The sequence below is a fragment of the Protomyctophum bolini genome (genome assembly GCF_963924005.1).
Source record: "Protomyctophum bolini genome assembly, chromosome: 23".
NCBI classification, from domain to species: Eukaryota; Metazoa; Chordata; class Actinopteri; order Myctophiformes; family Myctophidae; genus Protomyctophum; species Protomyctophum bolini.
In genome coordinates this window covers 19,766,153-19,790,495 of record NC_137884.1, presented here as the reverse complement: position 1 = coordinate 19,790,495, position 24,343 = coordinate 19,766,153, and the positions used below count along the sequence as shown (strand labels likewise).

At 43.6% G+C, this 24,343-nt stretch overlaps 2 protein-coding genes across 2 annotated transcripts in view; one reads left to right on the top strand and one right to left on the bottom strand.

Annotated features, from left to right (window-relative positions):
- Positions 1–338: 338 nt before the first annotated feature.
- cry1a (cryptochrome circadian regulator 1a) lies at positions 339–14,946 on the bottom strand. The gene is made up of 14 exons (XM_080757671.1): positions 14,218–14,946; positions 7,659–7,767; positions 6,871–7,013; positions 6,149–6,333; positions 5,685–5,773; positions 5,013–5,153; positions 4,375–4,686; positions 3,893–4,044; positions 2,835–3,037; positions 2,563–2,670; positions 2,225–2,326; positions 1,960–2,043; positions 1,708–1,812; positions 339–1,308 (listed from the first exon to the last, which is right to left on the bottom strand). The coding sequence occupies exons 1-13, from the start codon at positions 14,373–14,375 to the stop codon at positions 1,712–1,714; spliced, it is 1,887 nt and encodes a 628-aa protein (XP_080613797.1). The 5' UTR covers positions 14,376–14,946; the 3' UTR covers positions 339–1,308; positions 1,708–1,711.
- Positions 14,947–19,309: 4,363 nt separating this feature from the next.
- The window catches only part of LOC308310980 (ankyrin repeat and BTB/POZ domain-containing protein 3-A-like), a gene marked incomplete at its 3' end in the record, with an annotated part of 179,924 nt that continues 174,890 nt past the window's right edge, over positions 19,310–24,343 (top strand). The window contains exon 1 of the mRNA XM_080757473.1: positions 19,310–20,458. Coding sequence (XP_080613599.1) covers positions 19,540–20,458 — 919 coding nt within the window. The 5' untranslated portion in view covers positions 19,310–19,539. The remainder of the gene's footprint in view (positions 20,459–24,343) is intronic.

The following is a 24,343-nucleotide window of genomic DNA, read 5'->3' as shown; positions in this document are numbered from 1 at the left end:
TATTATCTAATTAAGATATTAATTTCATTGGGCCGTCAATGTAAAAGCCAACACTTGCTTTAACTACCCAATCTGTCTCAGTTGAATTAAGTTCTTCATTGTGTACCTATTTTGCAGGGTTCATGGGGCAGTTATCTGATAATCAGTAGCCTGGCATTTGGATTCACTGACGCTTCCTCCCTGTATGAGGAAGCGTCAGTGAATTCATGTTGCGCCAAAGCCATGCTAGATAATCAGTGCCTTCTACTATACATAAAGCATGGTGTGTCTGCTGTTTTTAATGAGACACAACCTTGACATTGAGTTACAGATAACAAGAGACAGTTTGAATATTAACCCAGGTTTAATTAAACAAGCACATTGAGAAAGAACAATGAGCTTAGAAGCACTGCACTCCAGCCGTACATGTATTGATAATTACGTAGAGGGGAGCCTATGGAATGAAGTCCCTCGTCCGGTCACCGTTTTCTCAATAACCATTGACGAGGTCAATAATACTAACACTTAATCGGTGTTTAAGAATTAAATGAGCAAAGGTCTACTATGCAGCATTGCGACAAGAGGGAAATTATCAAAACACCTGCCGACTTATGAACTGTTTTCATGAAGTAGGAGACAGAAGAGGCAGTTAAATAAAATTTTACTTACAGATGTGATGACGACAACGTTTCTCGCCATTTAGGAGCATTTATAAATGCTTCCACGTTTATTGAAAACCTTAAAAAAAAAAAGAACAAGGATCCATCCACAATGATTCTTTATATCAAAAATATATAAATGGGTCTATGGCTACACAAAGAGAGAAACACATACAATATCAAATATGTACACGTTGTATGTGAGTGGAAATGTAATGAGCAAATCCATTATATACATAAATATTTGCATCCCAGCAATGTTAACCTCCCGAGCACAGTTGTGTTCTGTGATGACATTGATTCCCAGTGCCACTATATTGCATGGGCGTCAGCATTGACTGGGCTGTTGAGTTTGTTTTTAAATATACAGTCCAAAACATGACAAACCGGCGTATGTATCTCAAAGACAGGATCATGCGTCCTTCAGGCTTCATGTTCACCCATATAACAAGTTGACAGCGCTGTTGTGTAACAGATCTTAAGAGTCTTAGCATCCATGAAAGTCTGTGTACACTGTATGGGAGGTGGACACTTTTCATACAGGGCATTAGTCCGACATTCATCCGCATGTCGGACTAGCGTCTGCTCCCGTGCTTGCCGTTATGGTTAGGTTAGGAGATGAGGTGGGTTTCACCCCACTGTATGGCAGACACGGAGGCTTACGTCGCACCTGCATGGGAAACAGCATGGAGAAACTGTGTTATTGATATTCAACCTGAGATAAGCGACTTAAACAATTATATGCATTTTGCTTTTACGTCATACTCAGGCGTGTGTGTGTACACGTGTGTCTGTGTGTGTTGGTGGTCGGGGGGCTGCCGTGTGAGATGAATGTGGTAAATTGTATACCGTTGCAATGCACATTTAAATAGACAGCATGCAAATGTAGCTACTAACAACCCCAAATGCACATCCCAGGAAGAGTTGTGTTTACCCGCAACATTTTAAAAAGGTTTATGTTCTACGTTCTTTGTAGTTGTTACGTCCCCACCAAAGAGGTCCCATTGAATTGAATGGGAATTGAAACCTTCTAGCATGGAATTCTCCTTTAACTAAGTACCCAACTGACCTTCTTAATGACTGCTCTGTCTCTGGAGTTTGGTACCAACACCATTCCCGGTGTCCTCGCTGTGCCGTTTGCCACTGGTCAGAGTGTTGTGGTGCCTGATGAGCCCTGAAGAAGACAGGAAGAAATGTTTTAATGGAACCTGCAATAATTATTTCCATTTCCTGAAAAGTATGTTGGATATACAAAGCTTTCCACCTGAGAGCGATCATATTAAATACTGATATTTTCCAGGCAATGTAGTTCAACACGCACCTTGTTGCATGGAAGGGCCAAGAATCTGTTGCGTGCCTTGCGTGTAGCACACCATATTGTTGCTGGTGCCCGCATAGCCAGGAACTATGAATAAGAAACCAAAAATTAATTAAATATCTTTCAGAGGTACTAGTAGTAATGGTTGTATGGATGAAGTAACGGTAATTAAATCAGAAATTAAACTGAAAAGAGAGTTTGTGCTGTATCAAGAGAATAAAAGATGGACGGAATAGATGGCAAGTAACACGGTCGAGGGGGTACCCACCCTGCTGATGAGTGCTGATGCTGGTGTGCAGGTTTCCCTGCTGGGGGTAGACCATAACCCCACTCTGCCAGTCAGTCTGGGTATGGACTGGCATCTGGTAACCTGGAGGAATAAAATAAAAATAAAATCCCATCTCTAGTAATCCATATAGACAAAAGTTAATTACCATCAACTAATGATATGCTACAAAAGTTAGAGAGAGCCCAGAAGTATGGACTCGGATATGGGCCGATTCATATGAACCTTTAAATCACATTTTAGGCCGAACAGACTTTTATTTGGCTCTAAAATAGGAGTATGAATCGGCCCTAAGAGTGACGGGGTCGCCTGCTACCCACCAGACTGAGACCCTCCATCTTTCGTCGCCTCCATGGATGCAAATCCCATCATGGCTGAGGATCCATCACCACAACCGTTGCCGTTGGATGGAACGGTAGCTAAAAGGCCTATGGACACAGAAACAAGAAATAAAGAACATTAGTACGATCAATGCAGGCAGCAAGTCTATTTCTAGTCATTCTACCATCCTCCTACAATTAAAAAAAAATAAGTTATTATATATCATGTAACTGTAATCCTTTCCAATTCATCCGTGATCGTTTTTACTTACCGAGGCCTCTGTAGCAGGACAGCTGCTGGTAGATCTGTTTCATACGCTCGATGTTGATGCGGCTGGACTCTGCATGGTTTACTATGGGCTTGGGGTAGTGCATGCCGATGATGCACTTTGCTGCCTTCTGCACGGACTCCGGAGCGTTCCAAGGATCGTAAATATACTTGGCCGGAAATCCTCTCAGAATGGGCAGGTAGCGCCTGGAGTGAGAGATGGTACAAGATCAGCATGACTTAACCCATTTTGGACTGAGGCTTCTAAATCCTATTTTCTTTTCTGAAAAACCCATGTTTCTATGTCAGTGGTGCTCAACCTTTTTCATGTCAAGGAACCCCAGAATTATCTCTATTGGGCCACGGACCCCAGTCTCAAAAGATGTAGTTCCAGGGACCCCCCCAGAATAGCCCAGCCAATATTTTAGTTAAAAATGTTCGCTCTGAAATATATATTCAAAGATTTGCGGCACATTTTCACAACTTTAAAAAAATAGCAGACCTACAAGCTCGTAGCGCGCGACTCGCCAGTCTCTGCGACACGTCTAGATTGTTTCAAAAGATTTTCCTAGAAGCTTTATCATTGGTCGATTTGCCTGTCGTCCTGATTGGGTCTAGCAAAGCTTTTAGGAACATCTTTGAACGCAGTTTGCGGAATTTGCAGCCCCTAGATGTGTCATAAGAGACTAAATTATTTTGGGAGCGTGCTACCCATTGCTGGCTGTCTGAATACCAAAAGAAAAAAACTAATAAAAAGGTATTTAAAAATGTAACATATCATTGCTTATAGCAGCTTTAACCCATTTTGGGGCGGGAACCCCTTTTGGTGTTAGCATCATGTTATGCTTTAGCTATTGAAAAATAGTTAAATAGCTTGTAGGTCTGCTATTTTTGAAAAACCCGTGAACATTGTTTTGGACGTCAGGCCTAAATGGGTTAAAGTTATAGGGATAGAAATACCAACTCAGTGGTGTGGCAAAATCACAGCTAATTTTAAATTATTACCCAAGGATTCCTCCCCCCAGGCAGAAGAATGGGGGGAAAATATGAATTCTAACCTACCGTATGTAGTCTCCGTTGGGGTCTGTCCGTCGGCCGAATCCCACAGGGCAGTAGCAGTGGAAGAACTGCTGGAAGAAGGAACTGCAGGATAGCCACATCCAACTCCCTGCGTTCACACTCCAGTCTGCGTCCAGCAGCTGCTCCTCAAATACCTACACGAGCACACGCACACACACACGCACACACACACACACACACACACACACACACACACACACACACACACACACACACACACACACACACACACTTTGGTTTCAGAACTTTTCAATTTAATACTCAATTGCTGTATATTCCCAAGGGGCCGGTTGGCTGTATGCCTATGAGAAAAAAATCGAAGAACGACTGACATAGAAACATAGCTTTTTCAGAAAACTGTCAGGATGTAGAAGACATGTTTAGAACCTGATCTCAGGTCAGAATGGCTTAATGCCCTAACACACACACACACACACACACACACACACACACACACACTTCACCTTCATGCCCTCCTCCCAGCTGATCCACAGGTCTCCCCGGGTCAGGAAGCAGGCCACGGCGTGCCGGGCCAGGTGGTGGATCCAGCCCTCCTGCCGCAGCTGGGTCATGATGGCGTCGATCCAGGGGAAGCCGGTGCGGCCCTCGGCCCACTTGGCCAGCGCCTCCGGGCGGCGGTCCCAGGGGATCTGGACGCAGACGGGGTTGTTCTCCATCTTGTCGAAGCGCGGGTTGTTGGTGGCCGCCGTGTAGAAGAACTCGCGCCACAGCAGCTGGCCGTACAGGGAGAGCGGAGGCGAGCTGTTCTTCTTGACCTTGGGGCAACGGGGATTAAGAGAGTAACGTGGTTTGAGATTATGTTGTGTTGAAAATGTTATTTTAAGACTTTCATTATTTCGCCACCGCCACGGGCCGTGAACTGGAAGTAAACAACGGCTGTGTAAAGGTCTGCGCGATCTTTATCAAAACAAACTTTATTCACTAAACCGCCGCCGCTAACGGTTGACAAAATGTGTGTTTTCGGGTGAATTAAAATAAAAAACGCTCAATGGCAGTCAATGTGTTTTAAACAGCTATTAAACAGCACTCCGATAAATGTATAATGTGTACATTTACAACAGCAGTATATATAACGTCTCACCTTTCTGTAGAGGTCGGTAAGTTTGAAGTAGAAGAGGCGACAGGAGAGGCAGCCGAAGCGCAGGTAGGGGCTGAGGCCCGTGGGACTGGCCAGGAGGGAGTTGGCGTTCATTCTGGGGCGCTCAAAGTTAGCTACCCATGCCTGACGACGGCGACAGAACCAAAATGATCAGATATGGCAATATAAAAAAATAACTGAAACAAGCAAACCATGAATTACATCTCACATTAGAGTACCGGTATCTCTTCTTAAAGCGGCACTATTATCTCTGCTGTCGGGAGGAAACCTCATAACTCCAAAATGTTCATTTTTCAGGAAATGAAAAATATTCATTTTTCAGGAAATTAAAAATATACATTTTTCAGGAAATGAAAAATATACATTTTTCAGGAAATTAAGAATATATATATATATATATTTTTTTTTAAACAAAGCAATACAGCCTCATCAAAGTTGGTGTTGTAACTTTATATATTGTCAATTACTTCCATGAGAGGGGGAGAGGTGGTGGAGTTAGTTGCTTTAGCAGACATTTTCACAGCGTGTTCACAACGCATCACACATCCACGATGCATTGTGAGCTTGTACATTGGCTATGTTCACGTACACCGTACATGTATCATACACTCTGTTTGAAAAGAAAGTAAATTAGATATATAATGAATGATTCACCTTTCTCTCCAAATGCCTCTCCAGTCTTGTGAGGGCTTCAGTCTCTCCCCCGGGCCACACCGCAGATGAAAGACCTTCAGTGTCAAAACCTGCAGGAAATCATATTACAGTTATTGACTTCACCCATTTGGACTGAGGCCCGATTCTAAAAACATCTTCTAAATCCTGACCTAAGTTTTCTGAAATAAAAACAACTAAACAAATTATTATTATTATTACTATTAATTCCCAAAATGTTATGCTGCTATATACTGTACATAGCAACAATAACCCCAAAAGGGGTTCCTGTCCAGAAGGGTTAAAACACCAAAAGGGGTTCCCATCCTGCATGGGTTTTAATTGAATAGCTAAAACAATTACAATTGAGATGAATTAAACTAAATTAAACAGAGTTGCTGTAAGGATGAAAAAGAAACGATAGTTTTTCCTTGTCCTTCTCTGTGGCACTAGCCCCTGGCACTCACCCAGCTCTTCCAGGGAAGGGACGCCAAATTTGTCATCGTGGTCGTCCGACAGGGGCGTGGTGCACTTCCCCATGACCTCTGCTGTGATGGATTCTGTGGGCTCTTCCACCGCATCCATGCGGCTGATCAGGGTCTGGAAACGCTTGTACGTGAGGGGAGACTGGCCCCCGTTTAACTCTATGATCCTGCAGGGAGAGACAGTGGCATTGTCGTGTAAGGATTCGGAAGCAGAATATTTGAAACGACTGACTGACAGCATTCTGGCAGCTTAAGAGGTCAAAAGCTGGAAGCAGGAAGACGCATATTAAGGCGTTTGGTATAGGCGGTATAGGCGTTTGTAAACTAATTTGTTCCCTTTTGTACACTCTCAAGAGTTAAATTAACACAGAGCCCAATTCCAAAAACCTAAATATCGGCCACTCGCTCACTCACACTCGCTCACTCACTCCAGCATGACCTGCCGAAATATGTGATCATCTTGTGGACATACGTACATACACGGAGGTCTTTATATACGCGGCCTAAATACCGCTAGACAAACCGCAATGACGTTATGCGACGTCTACACGATTGTCACCTATTTCAGCAGGTCACCAATTTCACCGTAACATCACCATGCTCGAGTGTGAGTGAGCGAGTGTGAGTGAGTGAGCGAGTGGCTGAGATTTTGAGTATTGGAATTCAGCTTAGGCGTACTGTATGCATGAGGGATAATAACTTACTTGTCGAGGTCATAGAGTGTGTGGGAGATGCGAACCGTCACCTCCACGTTGGCCTCGCAGGCCAGCTTCTTGATCGCCGCATCTCTCTCTTTCCCAAAGGGCTCCGAGTCGTACTCATAAGACAGACGATTGATCTTCCACTCCTGGAAAACAGTGAACCAAAAGCTAATCGATCACACAACGGAACTGTTTGGGGTTTACAGAGTAAAATCACCAGACCACAAAATAATGTCCTCAGTGTAAAATTGTACCCAAGATTTATTTTAGAAGGTGCACTAGCCCCTCCAACGTCTGGCTTTCAGACATAGCGTCAAGTGGCACTGGCAGCAAAGTCTATGGACTTGCTTTAAGCATGCCCCCCCTGTAACGCACAAAAGCAAACAAAGGCCCCTCACTTCACACGAGTGTGTGTGTGTTTTTTTTTAACCATAACATGGGTGCTGTAAGACGACAACCGTAATAGATTTAATGCGGCAGTCCCGACTGCTGCATTAAATGTGATTAACCCATTTTGGGTGGGAACCCCTTTTGGTGTTTTAAACATACATTATGTTATAATTTAGCTATTATTATATTGTGAGATGGGGGTCCGTGGCCCAATAGAGATAATTCTGGGGGTTCTTGACATGAAAAAGGTTGAGCACCACTGACATAGAAACATGGGTTTTTCAGAAAAATGTTAGGATTTAGAAGTCTTTTTTTTTAATCGACCCTCAGTCCAAAATGTGATTAAGGTTGTTGTGTGTGCTGCTGGCTGTGCTTTGGGAGACTTGCCAAGTATATCCTACCTTGAAAAGTCGAGGAAAGACGTCCGTGGGCTGGCCCCGGATCACAAAGAGACGAGAGTTCAGCTTACGGAGGTTGGCGTCCAAATCCTCAAGGCTCTGTAGGAGGAACCTAAGAGAGGGGGAGAAGGGAGAGGGGAGGGGAGCGCAGCAGGTTAATTAAAATAGTATTTAAATATAGGTTAAAGGGGTTAAAGGGCCATTATCCCAGGCAGTGTTGTTTTCGTTGACTAAAACTAAAACTAAAAATGTTTGTCGACTACCTTTTTCCACCGGCGAAAACTAAATGGAAACTAAATGAAAACTAAGCTACGGTGACTAAAACTGAGACTAAATATATTGACAATTTCGTCAACAAATAAAAACTAGACAAAAATGTTAGGAAGGGACTAGTGGACAAGAGATCCAGTAGAAGTCATTTTACACTTGCTGAAAATAGACGATCTACAAGCTCACAACGCGGCGCGTTGTTATTATCATTACGACGGCATCAAGGCCTGCCAAAATACATTTTTGTCGACTGAATCAACTGTAGATTTAGTCGAAAGGGCACTTTCTGCAAAAGGGCAGGTGCTCAAAGTAGCCATACTGTAGAGTATACTATACAGTGTAGACTATGACATTACAGCTGCAATAGTCACACTGTCTGCCAGACCAACTAGAAAGGCATGGCAGTGGCAAGCAGTTTCCATTCTACTACTAATGTCAACCACTTGTACAATGTGGAGCCAGGATGCTCTGCTTTAGAGACAGATCCACCGATGCCAGCAACATGCGTTATGCAGTGTTTATGGGATATACAGTATATCCTTTAATGAAACCTCTTGGAATTAAACATAGGCAACCATGACGCATGTTGACATAGGTAATGCCCATTGTTCATGAGTGGGAACTTCCTGTGGAAACTGGTTATTATTATCTGGTCTGACGGTTGCTTTTGGGACATCATGAATGCCAGTTGTGTGTGCAGTCAATAATGTGTGAAAGGTTTTCCACCCATGCAAAACAGAACACACAGATCAAGTTACCATCTCTGGCGGGCACCAGAGTAATAAATTACATTTCATGTGTCAAACACATTAAGAAAATCACACCCCTCTCCCTCTCTCTCATTAGCAGGCAACAGTGTAGTACTACAGCGCCCCTACTGGCCCCTACTGGTACATACTGGTGCTCATTAACGTCACATAGGTGAACACGGACACACGGACATTGCTGTTCCTTGGAGTGGTTGCACCACTCAAAAATAAAACGGAAGCTGCTGCCACTCTGATGTTGATGGATATATATATATATATATATATATAATAATAGTCACTATTATTATATGATTAAAAGACATATCACTGCAATGTGTGCTGTACAAGTTCAACCCAGAGTAATTATTGAGGAATGATTCTTTTTAGTTTGACAAGTGCTGGGATTTATTTTATTGGAGTGGCATTATCTGCAGCTGTAAACCTGTAATCTCTTTTTCAAAAGCCTGGTTTTTCATCTGTCACTGGAAGTGATGCATGTACTTTTTACCGTCTTTCTAGTAATCAGAGAACAGGTCACATCTCTTGCTACAAAAGGGGGTCACTCGCTATGTTCTAATGAAGATTTCATCAGAAGTTGCAGCACTGTGCAGCGGCTTTTTCTATTTTAATTACTTATTTTCATTGGCCAGCGTCTCACCAGTACACTACAGTTGTGCGCGTTGCCTCTTCTTGGACTCGGTTAAAGCATCCGTGTCATTTTCGATTTTAGCATTGGCTATTCAAAAATAGCAGATGTACAAGCTTGCAGCGTGGCTTGTACATCTGCTATAAAAAACTATAAAAAAGAATTTAAGGATTTAAAAAATGTTGAATAATTTCTAATTACGTTTGAGAGTTTGAGAACTACTGATTTAGGGGAGGCGGACTATTTTCCGACAGCATTCTAGCCGACGGGGCAACGGTCCGCTCCGCAGCGGGGGGACATTCGCTGCGATGCGAAAAAGCGATGGTCCGACATGCGCTGCTCCCGTGCTTGCGGTTAGGGTTAGGTTAGGATTGAGGTTTCGGATCAATATGCTGTCGGAAAAAGGACCTGCACCCCTGATTTAGAAGGCATATTTGTAGAATCGCCCTATCTGGACCCACTGAAAAAGTATGCCATTAATTCTTCCCATAGAGATTTACAAAAAATATTTATATCAATTATTTTAAGCCTAGAATCAAGCCACCCAGGTCAGGATCCAGTTGAGTCATGAACATAAAACCTTTGATTCTGTGAAACAAAATTAAAATGAAAAACGCTAAACAAAGTGTATTTATTAAAATGTAGTATCATATACCGGTAATTAAATATTAAATTATTATTATTTCTTCACAGAATCAAAGGTTTATGGTCATGATTCACAGGATCGTAGATTCTAGGATTACAATAATTGATATAAATACTTTTTTGTACATTGTGACGGCCCCAGCTGTACCTACCTATAAGTATATATATATATATTTCTAGTTTTCAGTGTGTCCAGAAAAACACACCAACTGCTATCTAGAGACAACTAGGGAACTTTGAGTACAGACAGGCTTGTCCTCTGCAGATGTGCAGAATGAGGAAAGATACATATAGGCTATAATAATCTTGTGTTTTAACTTTTAACTAAGCATCATGTCATTGTGTCATACTTTAGCTATTGAAAAATAGCAGAGCTACAAGCTCATAGCGGGCCACCGAGTGGCGCGCTACGAGCTTGTAGGTCTTTTGAAAAATCGTAAAAATGCGGCACAAATCTTTGAATGTATATTCTTTCAGAGCAAACTTTTTTATTTATTTCGACGTCATGATGAACCGCTTTACAAACAGAATCCCTTCACTGGAATGAAAAACAGTGGGTGTCTCAAATAGCTCATGTACATTTACACAAATTATAAGTTACGGCATTGCTTTGCCGAGATGCCATGTACAGCAAAAGTAGGTCACAGATGTGAGGGACGGGTGGGTTTCTTTCTACTAACACACTGACCTACTTGGGAAATGAGAGCAGATATAGAGGAATAACTTCACATCGCCCCTCTCATTCTCCCACCAGATCCCCAAGATATATGACCAACGGCCACTATTATAACAAAGGCTACTGCACTTCTTTTTTTTTTACTTTAAGCTGCTATAAACAATAATATGTTAACATTTTAAGGACCTTTTTTTGGGTATTCAGACAGCCAGTAGTCTCTGTGACACATCTAGGGGCCGCAATCTGCATTCAAAGATTTTCCTAGAAGCGTTGTCATTCGTCTATTTGCCTGTCTGCTTCCTGATTGGTTAGTCATTGCGATACAGGTTTTTTTCTTCGACCAATGACAAAGCTTCTAGGAACATATTTGCAGATTGCGGCCCCTAGACGTGTCACAGAGAGGGGGGAGCGTTCTACCCATTGCTGGCTGTCTGAATACCCCAAAAAAACAAAAACAAGGTCATTAAAGTATGGGTGCTAGTCTTAGAGTATATATGAATAGAGACAGCACCCGGAGGAAACCCTGAGGAAAAATGGACATAGTGGGATGGGGAGTCGAACCCGCGGCACACTGCCAGACCGGATTACCAGCCAAGGTGCCCAGACGGAATGCACTACCAAAGTGTATAACCAATACAAATACAAAATTCATCTTTAAAATCAAGTTAAAAGAACACCTTATGTAAACCATACTGCAGTAACCCTGGGGAAATAATAATTCAAATGTATAATTTGTTGAAAGTGATTTTTTGTTGTTTTCTTTGTTTTTTTATTTCTCCGATGTTTTTTATTTCTTATTTTATTTTGAGTTAGTGTTTGTAAACAATTGTAAGTATTGCCCATGTTAAATGTTTGTCTGTGTCGGACCCCAGGAAGACTAGCTTTTGTCAAGGCAAAAGCTAATGGGGATCCTTATAAACAATAAACAGCTACGCCAGCCGCCTGGGTCACCTGTTTGGGTATTCTATTCCTCTTTTGAACGCCAAGTGTTTAGAATCAATGGATTCAACTATGCACAATTTCTTAGAGCAGTGGTTTTCAACCAGTGGTCCAGACTAGAGACCACCTTGAGGGGGTTCCAGGTGGTCCCCAGCTAAATGATGGAGAGTTGGTAACCAACTCCACATCAATTAGAGCATTGAACTTGAAGCTTTTTCTCCCAAATGTCTCAACATTGACATCCGAAACACCGGGAATATGTTATTTGTAATGTCACACTTCCTCAAACATAAAATATAAGAATAAATATTATAATAAATACATACATATATAAAACTTCACCCTTATATTAAGGGAAAGTCAGTTGTTACAAAGCTGGAGTTCAAAACAGCAGGTGCTAACTCTGCCTAGGCCATATTAAATCACAGCTTCTCTTGTAACGGAGATACATAATTAATCCACATTTAGTTATTATTATATTTTTATGTGCATGAACTGATTTGTAGTTTCTCCTTTTAACAGCTTATCTGTAACCGATGGCGAATGCTTCTGTCGCTGGTGACTTCAGTGTGGTGCTTTAATCAGGCTGATTAACAGTGTGACTGTGAGTGTATTATCTCCTTTGTTGCAACAAAACAATGCTCACATCATTAACTCTGTGTTTGGAGTCTCATTGAGTGTTATTTCTTTTGAGCATTCTAGATTTCCATAACACTCTCTATGGAAATCTCTTGTACAAACTAAGAATGAGACACAGCCCTGCTATATAATAGCACAACCATGGAGAATAAAATGAAAAATCACAAATGGACAAGGAAACTGAAATAGAAAGAATGATTGGAGGCAGACAGGGTTACGTAACTTTGTAAAAAAAAAAAAACATGGATGCCGGCGAAGCCCTAGCTACTGTTCCACTGACAAGCAGGAGGCGACACAGCAGGTCGGCAAACAGCCAGAGCAATTGAGAAAAGGTAAAACACAGTAGGGATGACGATTTCACACAGCAGACGATGCCATTGTACATAAACAACACAGCCATGCATGTTCAAAGACTGCAAGGTTTACTGGCTGCACAGTTCACCCATTCACACTAGTTGACTTGTGTGCCCACTAGTCATCCCTAATAAAGCATGATTGATTCATACAGCGTTGTGAGGCTGGCATGTGACGTACAACTGGAGTGTGTGTGTGCGTGTACGGTCTCACTGGTCATTATTGCAGGCAGGTTACAAAGAGCATTTAGGATGAGCTCTCATGACCACTCGGACGGGAACCCCTATACGTAAATATTCCTTTCAAGACGGGAGCCCCTTTTGTTGTTGCTATCATCTACACTGCTTCTAATTACAACAAAATGTATGTTGCTATACACTGTAGCTGGCTAATAAGGCTATAGAGCGTCGCAGTCCCGCTCCAGGGCGGGGGAACATTTTCTATGACGTCTCACTGTTGCGCAACATCGAGGATTGTGCAACAGGCACCCCTAGGCTGTGGAGCGATGCGATCCGTTTTCATATCAATAAACTTCGTCTTTTGGATAAAACTTCGTCTTGGGCGTCGGGCGTTACCCTATAGAAAGGACGGTGATCTTCGTCCTGGGCGATTGGGGTGTTAACTAGTACAATATATGTCACTTATCACAATGATTATTAACCCTATAGGAGGCACTCCAGTACTGTTTCTTGTAATGACATTACATTTCCATATTTGTGAATTGGGGCAGTGCAATACCGTATATGGAAAGATCTGTCAGATTTTTAACATGCAACTCTGCCGCAAGATAAGTATAAATCACCTGTAAAGTTAACATAATTTACTCTAATTCACTCCAGTTGACAAAAATAAAGACAACAAGATGGAGTGTGACAAATTAGTAGTGTGAAATGAGCTACACACTGTAAAATATACCACATACCTGAGTTTTTTTTAGCGGGCTAGTTAATCATGGTGTGTGTGATATGAAATGTCCAGTACCTCCCCAGTGCCACCCCAGTGTCTGCCCAGTGTCCCCCTGAGTGCCTCCCCAGTGGCTGCAGTTTCTCGCCAGTGTCTCCCCAGTGTCCCTGAGTGCCTCCCCAGTGTCTCCCCAGTGTCCCCCTGAGTGCCTCACCAGTGTCCCCCCATGTGCCTTCCCAGTGTCCCCCTGAGTGTCCCCCCAATATCCCCCCCAGTGCCTCCCCAGTGTCTTCCCAGTGCCTGCCCAGTGCCTCCCCATTGTCCCCCAGTGCCTCCCCAGTGTCTCCAATATAGCAATACAAGAACAATAATACAAAATAATCTTACTTTATTAATCAAATTAATGAATCAATCAAAATGTTAGGTCCCGTGCCCAGCACCATGCCAAAGCCTTTTCCTGCAGGAAACACTGGACCCCCCAGGTGCATGCAATAATACAGAGATGTTCACTTATAATGAATGGTTATTAATGTTAAAGATTGCGGGTATTACATTGCTTCAGTCATCAAATAAAATCAATCTCTGTACCCATCATTTTTCCAATGCTAGCCTAGTAGCCTTGATACATCAAACTTTTACATCTACTCTGTTAAAAGGTTTCTGCATGGGGGAGGACGGACCCCCGCTTGGGGAGTGGGTGCACGGGCATAGTGATTTTAAAGTGAGGACCTCTCTTCTTACCTCCACCTGCTGATGCCAACGTTGGAGGAGCCTGCGAACCACGGGTCCAGAATGTAGACGCAGCGCACGGTGTCCGCGCCCTGGATGGACTCCTTCAGAGACGGGTTGTCGTGGAGCCGCAAGCCCTTCCTGAACCAGTGGATCGTATTAACGACCATTACTCAACTGGATGGATATTTAAAGTCCTTTTGGAATTGCTAGAGAGACTAGTGTCCAGATTTTTTTTTGTTTTGTTTATTCCGATCCGATAAATGTCCAAGAAAAACAAAGGCAACTGCGAAATCTTCTGTGGAAGGTATAATAACCTGTCCGACTGATTTAACCCTGCTCTAATAAAACCTTTTCCATAATAATAATGTCAAAGAATTGAGAAAATGCTGACAGTTGAACCATAGTTTTTTTTGTAGGACAAGAAGAAAAATATATTCTGCGCGCAATGCGATCACGACCTGTCCTGTAATGTTGCTCCTGTCCTGTTGTTGCTGTTGGTCACAGATGATCGCTGCTGCTCCTCGCGGTGATAATGAAGCTGGTTATGTAAAACTGGACTTTTCGAGAATATTTGTCTGAATATTGCTGCCTTCCCGATCGATCTACTTAGCTGTTCTGTGATATGGATCTTTAATTCCGCGTGACCCGATCGTCTTCAGTTAAGAGTTGGAGTGGTGTTTAATTGTTAACACTGTCTGACATGTGCAGTGTGCTACTGTACTGTACTCAGTGTACTGGTCTCTCTTCGCCGTCTCTTCTGGACCTGCCCCCGCACAGTGTTGCCAGATGCCTCGAGAGAAATACAAGCAACCGGGCCTATAAAACGCAACACACAAACAACTACCAATATTTACAAGCAACTTTAAAAGTCGCTTTACTCGCTTATAATACGCAGACATGGCAACACTGGTAACTGGTCCTCCCACTAAAAACGACACAGGCTGCGATAAGGCAGCCATTGGTTCAAACGGTTGCCTACATCACGGCCCCAGTCACGTTCCTACAATGTGCTGCTGCAATATTGTTATTGTGGATCGGCAATATTTTTATTTTATGCTATTTTTAATACCCGAGGGAGTATAAAATAAGTTTGAACATAAAACGAAAACAAATGACATATGATACATCTAGTTAATATTATATATAATTATTGTAATATTATTTAGGTTTTATAAAGATCATTATGCTAAAGTCTATAAATAATACAATATTAAATTTGTTTCTGTATAAGGCTAAAAGGGTCCAAGAAAAATAAAGAAATAAAAAATAGTTGCACCCTAAACTCCTGTCCTAGCTGCAACGGCTCATCACGTGAAGTGCGGCGTGAGGAGCAAGTCACATAATAGGCTACGCACTGGACAGACTAGTGTACCGTGTACACATGCTCGTACGCGTGTGTGTGTGTGTGTGTGTGTGTGTGTGTGTGTGTGTGTGTGTGTGTGTGCGTGCGTGTGGTGGGGTTACATTTACAAATAAGAAATAAACCACACTAACTTGAAGTATTATAGTATTAGACATAAAACACTAGTATTATTATTATATTATTATTATTATTATTATTATTATTATTATTATTATCATAATACACTTTTTGACGCACGACAACGTTATAAGTCGGGTTTAATGACGCTAACTGCAAGACGTATTGTAGGTCACGTCTGACGACGAATGAAATGGTAGTACGTACAGTACTGTAATATGTACTATGCCAGTAGGCAAGCAGCCGCCTCAAGACACAATGGATGTATTATTGTCGTCTGCCCACAAGATGGCAGTATAACACATGCCCAGTGATTCTCAACCTTTTTCCTTTTCAAGGACCCACTGGTGGAAAAAGTACTCACAGGCTTTACTTAATTAGTCTAGTAGATAGCTTTTATGTTATACATGTTTAGTATGGGTCCCCAGCATGTAGAAACTGCCGGATGCTAACTTGCATATGTTGAGCAATTTTCGTAATCGGCATAATCTGTGACCAATCCATTACCATATATAGAAGGCAAAAAATTCAAATTTCAAACTTTTATGTAGCATGTGACTAGGGGGTTTTCATGATGCTGAAGCCATTCCATTCCAAAAAACACTCATTGGGCTAAAAACGGCCATGCCCACCATTCTTTGCAAAATGAATGCTTGGAATGGATTCAGCATCACGAAAACCCCCTAGTTTGACACGTCACATGATACAGTACATAAAGCATGATGACATTTTTAATATTTTGCCTTCTATAGGTTGTTAACTCTGGGGGAGCCCGGGTTCGAACTGGGAACCTTGCAGTTGCCATCCAGGCCACTCTACCCCTGAGCCACCGCCGCCTTTTATCATTCATTATCTTGAATAGTCTGCTCTGTATCCTTATGCCAACTAAGTATTAGTATAATAACTCCATATACACACTGAAATATGTTGCATACTATTATGGGGGGATAATCAATTATCCATGCTGCAAAATCATGATCACTTTGCTGTTACCAAGCAACAAGTCTTAACAAGGAGGACAGGCTTTAGTTGAACCTACAAAATGAGCCTATAGGAGCAGCTGGCAGCTGCCCACCTACACACACACACACACACACACACACACACGCACACGCACACGCACACGCACACGCACACGCACACGCACACGCACACGCACACGCACACGCACACGCACACACACACACACACACACACACACACACACACACACACACACACACACAGTCGCGCGCACACACACTCACCTGAGCCTGTCAGCTAGATCTGCTGCATTGCATCACTAGTCCATGGAATTATATGCTGCACGAACCAGTGAGCAGCACATTCCCTCTTTAGACCATGGAGAGAGAGAGAGATTTTAATTTCAGAGTCTGGCTGGCTGGCTAGCTGTTGCTGAAGTCAAGTGGTATAGACTTCATATAAATCCAGACTCCAGAACGTATAGAGACATCTGTTATAATAAAGTTTTGCCAAGGTTACCACAGAGCCATCTATCTATAAATGCACCAAGTCTCTGTGCGTACGTCTGTAATCCATGTAACTCGACTTGAGATTTCACCCCACCCACTTCAAATTTGACACACACGTTCCACACCACCACAGTGCCCGGTGACGGTGTTATCCCCAGTTGTCCAGAACCAGCACAAAAGCCTCCGTCCAGGCTCCGGACAGGGCCCAAATCCAGATCACCCCTAGAGCTCCATATATTGAGCTGGCCTGTTCTGACATCACACCTGATCACCATCACACCCCAACAGGCAATGATCACCCCTAGAGGCTGGTGCTGGCCTGTTCTGACATCACAATAATGGTCTGACATCACAATGATGCGTGACCTCGCCCTTTATTAGACAATTGATCACACCTGATCACCCCCCCCCCCCCCCCCAACGTGCACTGTTCTAGTGTAAATAAAGAGTGTGAGCGAGGCCTCTGAATGAAAGGCGGTGTGGTAGACTACGAACTATAAGTTAAACTCTGATGTACAAGACGATGCCCCAGCACTGGGATGAAACATCATTACACCAACTGGTCTTCAGTCTACTAGAAAGGGGTTCACGTATTTGTTTATAATGTTTAAAGCTGCAATCTGGAATAAAACCAGATTGCAATAATTAATAAAACAATGTTTTAACTAAACTAGTAGGCACTGCAGTGTATAGGCTAATATAGATGATTAGGCTAATTGCAGTGGTTGGAGCCAGGTGTAGCATGTAGGCTACTTTTGAGTATTAAGCACCTTCAGGGCCTGCAGTTTGCAGGGCCCTGTGCAAGATTATTTCAAATAGGTTGTTGTTTCCATCGAAACCGTATTCATAGGTCACCGATTTCAATGTAACGCAACACACAGACTATTGACTAAACACAGGAACCCCAGCGAGTGTCGTCCAACAGGTGGGAGGAGACTAAAATAAACTGAGCACACAAAGTTCGGAAACTTAACTTTGGTCCATTATTCCTCCACTATAAGAATACCAATTGATATCGTTTCTTATGATTTTAATCGTTGATCACCTTTACAACAAGGTATAGCATGTATAGGGATCGGACATTCCTGGACTGAGTAACACTGCTAAACGTTGCAAACATTGCACCCCCAAAACATTTGCCTGCATAGTATTCAACCCTTGCTTTGAGTTGCATAGTGTGTGGGTGATTGCACTCTCCCACAGTAATAAGGAAAAAACAACACATTGACCATTTTTACACTTTATTAATTTTACACTCAGTGTTATGGAACTGTTTAGTTTAGTTTAGTTGGAGAGACTGGACCATGGTCTTATTCAAAAAATGATTTGTGGACCTTCAGCATTTCTAGTTTAGGACCCCTGCTATATGCTATACCTTGGTGTAAAGGCAGGTGACTAATCAACGATTAAAATGATATAAGATACAAATACCAATTGGTATTATTAAAGTGGAGAAATAATGGACCAAATCTATAAGTTTCCGAACTTTGTGAGTTTATATCAGATCCAGGCAGATGAAGTGTCGTTCTTGATTGTTACGTGCATGCGCACAAATCACATGCGCACGTGCATGGGGCCTTTTGATTTGGTGTAGTGCCAGGGCCCTCGGAGGCTCGGAGGGGTTTATTCGGCACTGACACAGAGGACTATCTGGCGAGTGGCGACTATCTGCAATTGAATTGCAGAATCCCCACCGATGATGTCATTGGCAGGTTTCACAATTCATATACAAATTACAAAGTGCGTAAACATAAATTGTGTTTGTGTCAGGGATTAAGGAAGGATAAATTATATGAAGAGATGACTCAGATGAGGTTGAAAATGGGTGATGTGATGTACAGACTTTTAGTACAAATTTGACAGTGCATTGTGCAACTTTCACTTGTGGAGTAATATTTGACCATTGTGTATCTCTGTCTAATTGTCTATACATTGATACTAGACTCAAGACAGTAGCCTGGGGTGGAGTAGCTTGTCTTTTAACCACCACTGCACCAGGTAGACGTTTTTGTCCTGCCAGTTGCCTGTGTCAACCAAGACTGGCAAAAATGTGGATTGGCCGCTTTTAGCCCACTCATCATAGCCCCTCCTCCTCCTCTCTGTGAGAGCTGTGCGCGCCGCTGCTTGATGCAGTGAGTGGGCTCCAACGCTCAGGCAAGAAGTTGTGGGCAAGAGCTGCTCAAAAGCACTCACTTGAAGAAGGAAAAGTATTAAAGCGCTCACTGACGCTCCCGATCGCAGTCTACAGTCGTATTGTTATTTATTTTTACCTGGGAAATCCATGCTGAGATCTAGGAGCTGTGATAGCAGCGCCAATAAAACGACTTATTTGTGGCATTTGACTGAGAACAAGCATACCTAACAGTATGCGGTGCAGTTATGGCAGGCAAGGGTAAGACCGCTGTGAGGACGCTGGAGGATTTAACGCTTGATTCCGGTTATGGTGGAGCCGCGGACTCGGTCAGGTCGTCCAGCGTGTCGCTGTGCTGCTCCGACCACCACGCGCATCTGTCGCACGCGCACGGGGGCAACTGCTGGCATCTGACGGAGTCCATGCACAGCAGACAAAACAGTCTGGACACGGTGAACACCGTCCTGGAAGGGGACACGGACATCTTGGAGTGCTCGGGTCAGTGCGCCCGGCTGCCCGAGCTGGACGAGCTGCCATGGAGCCTGGGCGAGGTGGAGGGCGCGCTGAGGAGAGGAGAGGAGGAGGAGCTGGGGGGAGCGGCGGCGGCGGGGGTCGTCGCCGGGCCGGCCGGGGGGACCCTGCTGCCGCCGCGGGAGGTCCTGGCCAGGCTCTCGGCTCTGGTCGGCCGCGCGCTGGTGAGGCTGGCCCGGGAGGCGCAGCGTCTCAGCCTGCGCTACGCCAAGTGCACCAAGCACGAGGTGCAGAGCGCCATCCGGATGGTGCTCTCCTGGACCGTCTCCGTCAACTGCCTCGGCGCGGCCCTCGGCGCCCTGTCGCTCTACAACATGAGCACGGGCGACAAGTTCAGCCGAGGCAAGTCGGCGCGCTGCGGGCTCGTCTTCTCCGTGGGGAAGTTCTTCAAGTGGATGGTCGAGAGCCGAGTGGCCCTGCGGGTCCACGAGCACGCGGCCATATACCTCACCGCGTGCATGGAGAGCCTTTTCAGGGAGGTGTTCGGCCGCGTTCGGCGCAGCGCGCTCGTTGAGCGGGACAACGGCATCCCCAAGTTTACGCTCGAGTCCCTCGAGCAGGCCATCAATAACGACTCGGAAATGTGGGGTTTGTTCCAACCTTACCAGCACCTCATATGTGGGAAGAATGCAAGTGGTAAGACCGTTAAAATTATTATTTTGTTAAATTATTTTTTAATTACACACTAACACACATGTATGTCTCAACCACAAAGGCACCTGTTGTCTTTATGTTGATCAAGCACCCCTGCCCCCCCCCCCCCCCCTTTTTTCTTCTTTTACAAACCGACATAATTAGATTCAACTGATAGACCTGCAGGGATTGGAAAATTATCTACCCAGAGTTTTAAACCACTTAGTCTTGGCATAGAAATATGACCATAATTGGATAATTATACTGCATGGGTAATAACCTTATCTTCCACACCTAATTACTCAAGCCAAATAAAAGGCTTGGCAGTGCCTTGAATTATGATTAGCCTCAGCTTTCATCTCAAGGCCCATACACCTTTCTAACAGAAAGTGCCTGCATCTGACAGGCACTTTCTGTTAGAAAGTGCACTTTCTGTTAGAATAGAAAGTGCCTGCATCTTGGTTGATCCCGGATATAAAAGAAAGTGCTCGGGGGGATTCCCCCCCCCCCCAATCCAAATATATATTTATGGGATGCATGAAAAATTCCAAACATGCTCCAACTTATATTCCTTTGAAGCTATTGTGTACTAAGATTTAAACTGGAGGAGGAAGAATGTTAACTCTCTGTTTTAGAGGCAATCCAATCCCAGGCACTCTTGTGTTTTGTGTTTACTGTTCATGAGAGATGAGCAGAGAGAGTGAGGGGGTAATGCAGAGAGAGAGAGATTTCCTTTCATCAAAACATCCTTACTTAAGCATACTCAGAGAGAAAGAAATATATAATGATGGTAGAAATATTTGTCCATAATATACAGTGTGTGTGTGTGTGTGTGTGTGTGTGTGTGTGTGTGTGTGTGTGTGTGTGTGTGTGCATGCGTGTTGAGAGAGAGAGAGAGAAGGGAGAGCTAAATACACTTCTGCAATCTCTTTGTGTGTGTGTGTGTGTGTGTGTGTGTGTGTGTGTGTGTGTGTGTGTGTGTGTGTGTGTGCGCTCGTGCTTGCGTGCGTGCGTGTGTGTGCATGAGAGAGTGGAGGCTGTAATATTATAGTGCTGTGGAGGAGATCTAAACAACTGCACCGCTCATAATTGAGAAAATATTTGGCGCTAAGTATATGGCAAAAGAATACAAATAGTATCAACATTATCCTTTGTACAAGAGCACCATGTGTGCATTACATTCACCAATCACCCATTCAAACAGACTGGAGGAAACCATGCAAGTCACCAACATGCTCATCTGGAGCATTTTGGAGCTCAGCATGTCTTGCTCAAGGACACTTCCACACTAACCCTACGTTTTAACCCATTTTTTGTGGGAACCCCTTTTGGTGTTAGCATCATGTCATGCTTTAGCTATTGAAAAATAGCAGATCTACAAGCTCATAGCGCGCCGCTACGAGCTTGTAGGTCTGCTATTTTTGAAAAATCGAAGAACTCTCAAACGACTGACATTTTTAGAATCTGATCTCAGGTCAGAATGGGTTAATCAGACCAGTGTGTGTCCAGTGGAAACCTCGTATGAATCTGATCTCAGGTCAGAATGGGTTAACAGCCAGACGAATTTCCCGGAAGTGCATTATTTGTCAATGGGACCCGGCAACTACTTAACCTGACTCCGCCAGATGGGGCAGCAGAGAGTACACTGGGTTCCCCCCCTCCCTCCTGCTCCCATCTGGGAACTCTCAGGCAGACTCGATGCTCCGGCCACCAAATGGCCTGGCCAATCAGCGGCAGCTAGAGGCGGGATCAAGGCAGGACTGTGTATGCCTTGATCCCGCCTCTAGCTGCCACTGATTGGCAACTACTGGCAATAGAGGCGATGGCAGGCGAACAGGCGATTAGTCTTTTGGGCGACGTCGCCCGGCGACAGTGGGCGATTGGGCGATAGCCAATGAAATTTAAGCGACGCTCGCCGTTGGTCTCTAAGGTCTCCCACTGTTAAAACGTACTGTAAGCCAGGAGGAGAGCAAAACCAGGAACCTACTACCAATTTCCAAGTCCTACATTTTGTACACGGCGAGTCAAATTATATGGATCTGAATAATAATAAACAATAAAGTAGTGAATAATAGTTCATGGTTGACTCATGACCACCTCTCTCATCCCTAACATTAAAATGTTTTTTTTCTACAGAGGGCGTCATAATGATCAATGGTTTCCGCTGTGGAATTGGACTGTTGTGCTATAATTAAATCAGTGTTGTTCACTGATTTATCTGGTCCTGGTCTGGGTCTGGCTATTGGCTATTCTGAACGTTTTAGTAGCAAGAGGCACGTGCAGACACCCCTCCAGGTTGCATATTTTCACCCAGACAGTACAGTATGACCCAATTGTAGAAAGCAAAACAAAACGCAATGATGTTCTTTGCAATCCAACTGTTTTGGGTTTGGTTTTAGAGGCTATATAAACTTAGACTTTGTCACTTATTTAGCCAATTCGGGGCATCTGATGTATGTGAGCTTGTAGATCTGCTGCTATTTTGCAATACTTGACATTCATTTACAATTTTGACTATAGTGACTGACATGTAATGATATAGGGATGCCTGGTTGTGGTGGTTAACTTGCATAATACAATAACAACACACTTTTGTTTCAGCTTTGTGACAATAAATTCTCACTGGCCTAAAATGGTATTATTAGGGACAATTAAAACAAAATTGTTTCAGATTCAGTTGTCAGAATTGCGGTGCTAAATAGCCCATTGAACGAAATTCCACATCATTCATATTTATGTGGCAACAAATAAATCTCATGTACAGTAATTTATAGTGAAAGAGGATTAATAAATACTCCAATCTCTTTTGACTATATAATAAGCAGGGGAATCTGTCAATTCCACCATTTCAGCTTGGTCCTACTGTATAAGTAATTAAGTACTGCAGAAATGGCTTTTAAATAACTGGTCTCTGGGGTCTTTTGCCTTCACCCATAATTTCTACATCAAGAACTGTCAGAGTGTAGAAAGGGACCCATAACGCTCTCAGAGTTATAAGCCAACCATGCATGATTTTTGTAGCTAAAGATGTACTTTAGTGTAGACTAGACACACTAGACAGGAAGGAGATGTATAGATGATAGGAAGGAACACGGCTACCACAGAGTGAGAGAGAGCGGTTACATACGCAACGAGACGTTTCGCAAACATCTGGTGACGTTTTGACGCAATTAAGTTTCCAATAACAGAACCAGAGTGGTATAGGTCTGGACTGGGAGGTCATGCCATATCACAAAACACACAGCTTGGTCATCAACTTTAAAACTTGCCGGAGGCGACGTCTCATTCTGTAATCCCAAATGACTTGTTTGTATCTGATTAACGCATGCCATTTGGCATCGCCCACCCCTCTAAGGTTCTAATGCAAGCTCCACGGGACAGATGACACGACATAATGGACTTGCTTTGGTCTGCCGTAGCTGGTTTATTAAATTAGCAGTAGGGTGTATTTTCTGGTGGGGTGGGGGTGGGGGGGGGGGGTGTGTATGGATATTCATCTTCCGACATGGTTTAATAAGCTTGACTCTGTGTTCTCTTATCGTTTTCTGCCCATCCTAACGCCCGTGGGGCGGACGCGCAGATGAGCCGACAGATTGCTGTAGCAGTGAAAATGCAACCACCCGTTCTGATTGCCGATTGCATGCACTTCCATGTCGTTGTGATTTCATATGACATAAGAGGAGAGGTCTGTGTATATATACCTCCCTCCCAGCCCCCTGGTTTCACGTGATATCGGTGATAAGAAACCGTGAATTGTGGTGCCATGTTGCCACGTGTGCAGCAGTGGCTTTTAAGGATGCATCTCTGTCCTCTCCTCACTCTATTTTTACTCCTTTTATGAGCTTCATCCATCGAGTTGTTGGAGCACATTGCAAAAATCCTGAGTGA

Bases quoted from the DNA above. Each gene is read 5' to 3' on its own strand.
- cry1a (XM_080757671.1), bottom strand. From the start codon at position 14,375: ATGGTCGTTAATACGATCCACTGGTTCAGGAAGGGCTTGCGGCTCCAC. The intron at 7,768-14,217 runs GTAAGAAGAGAG...CCCCTCTCTTAG, and splicing joins GTTGGCATCAGCAGGTGGAG to GTTCCTCCTACAGAGCCTTG. The intron at 7,014-7,658 runs GTAGGATATACT...ACTGTTTTCCAG, and splicing joins TCTTTCCTCGACTTTTCAAG to GAGTGGAAGATCAATCGTCT.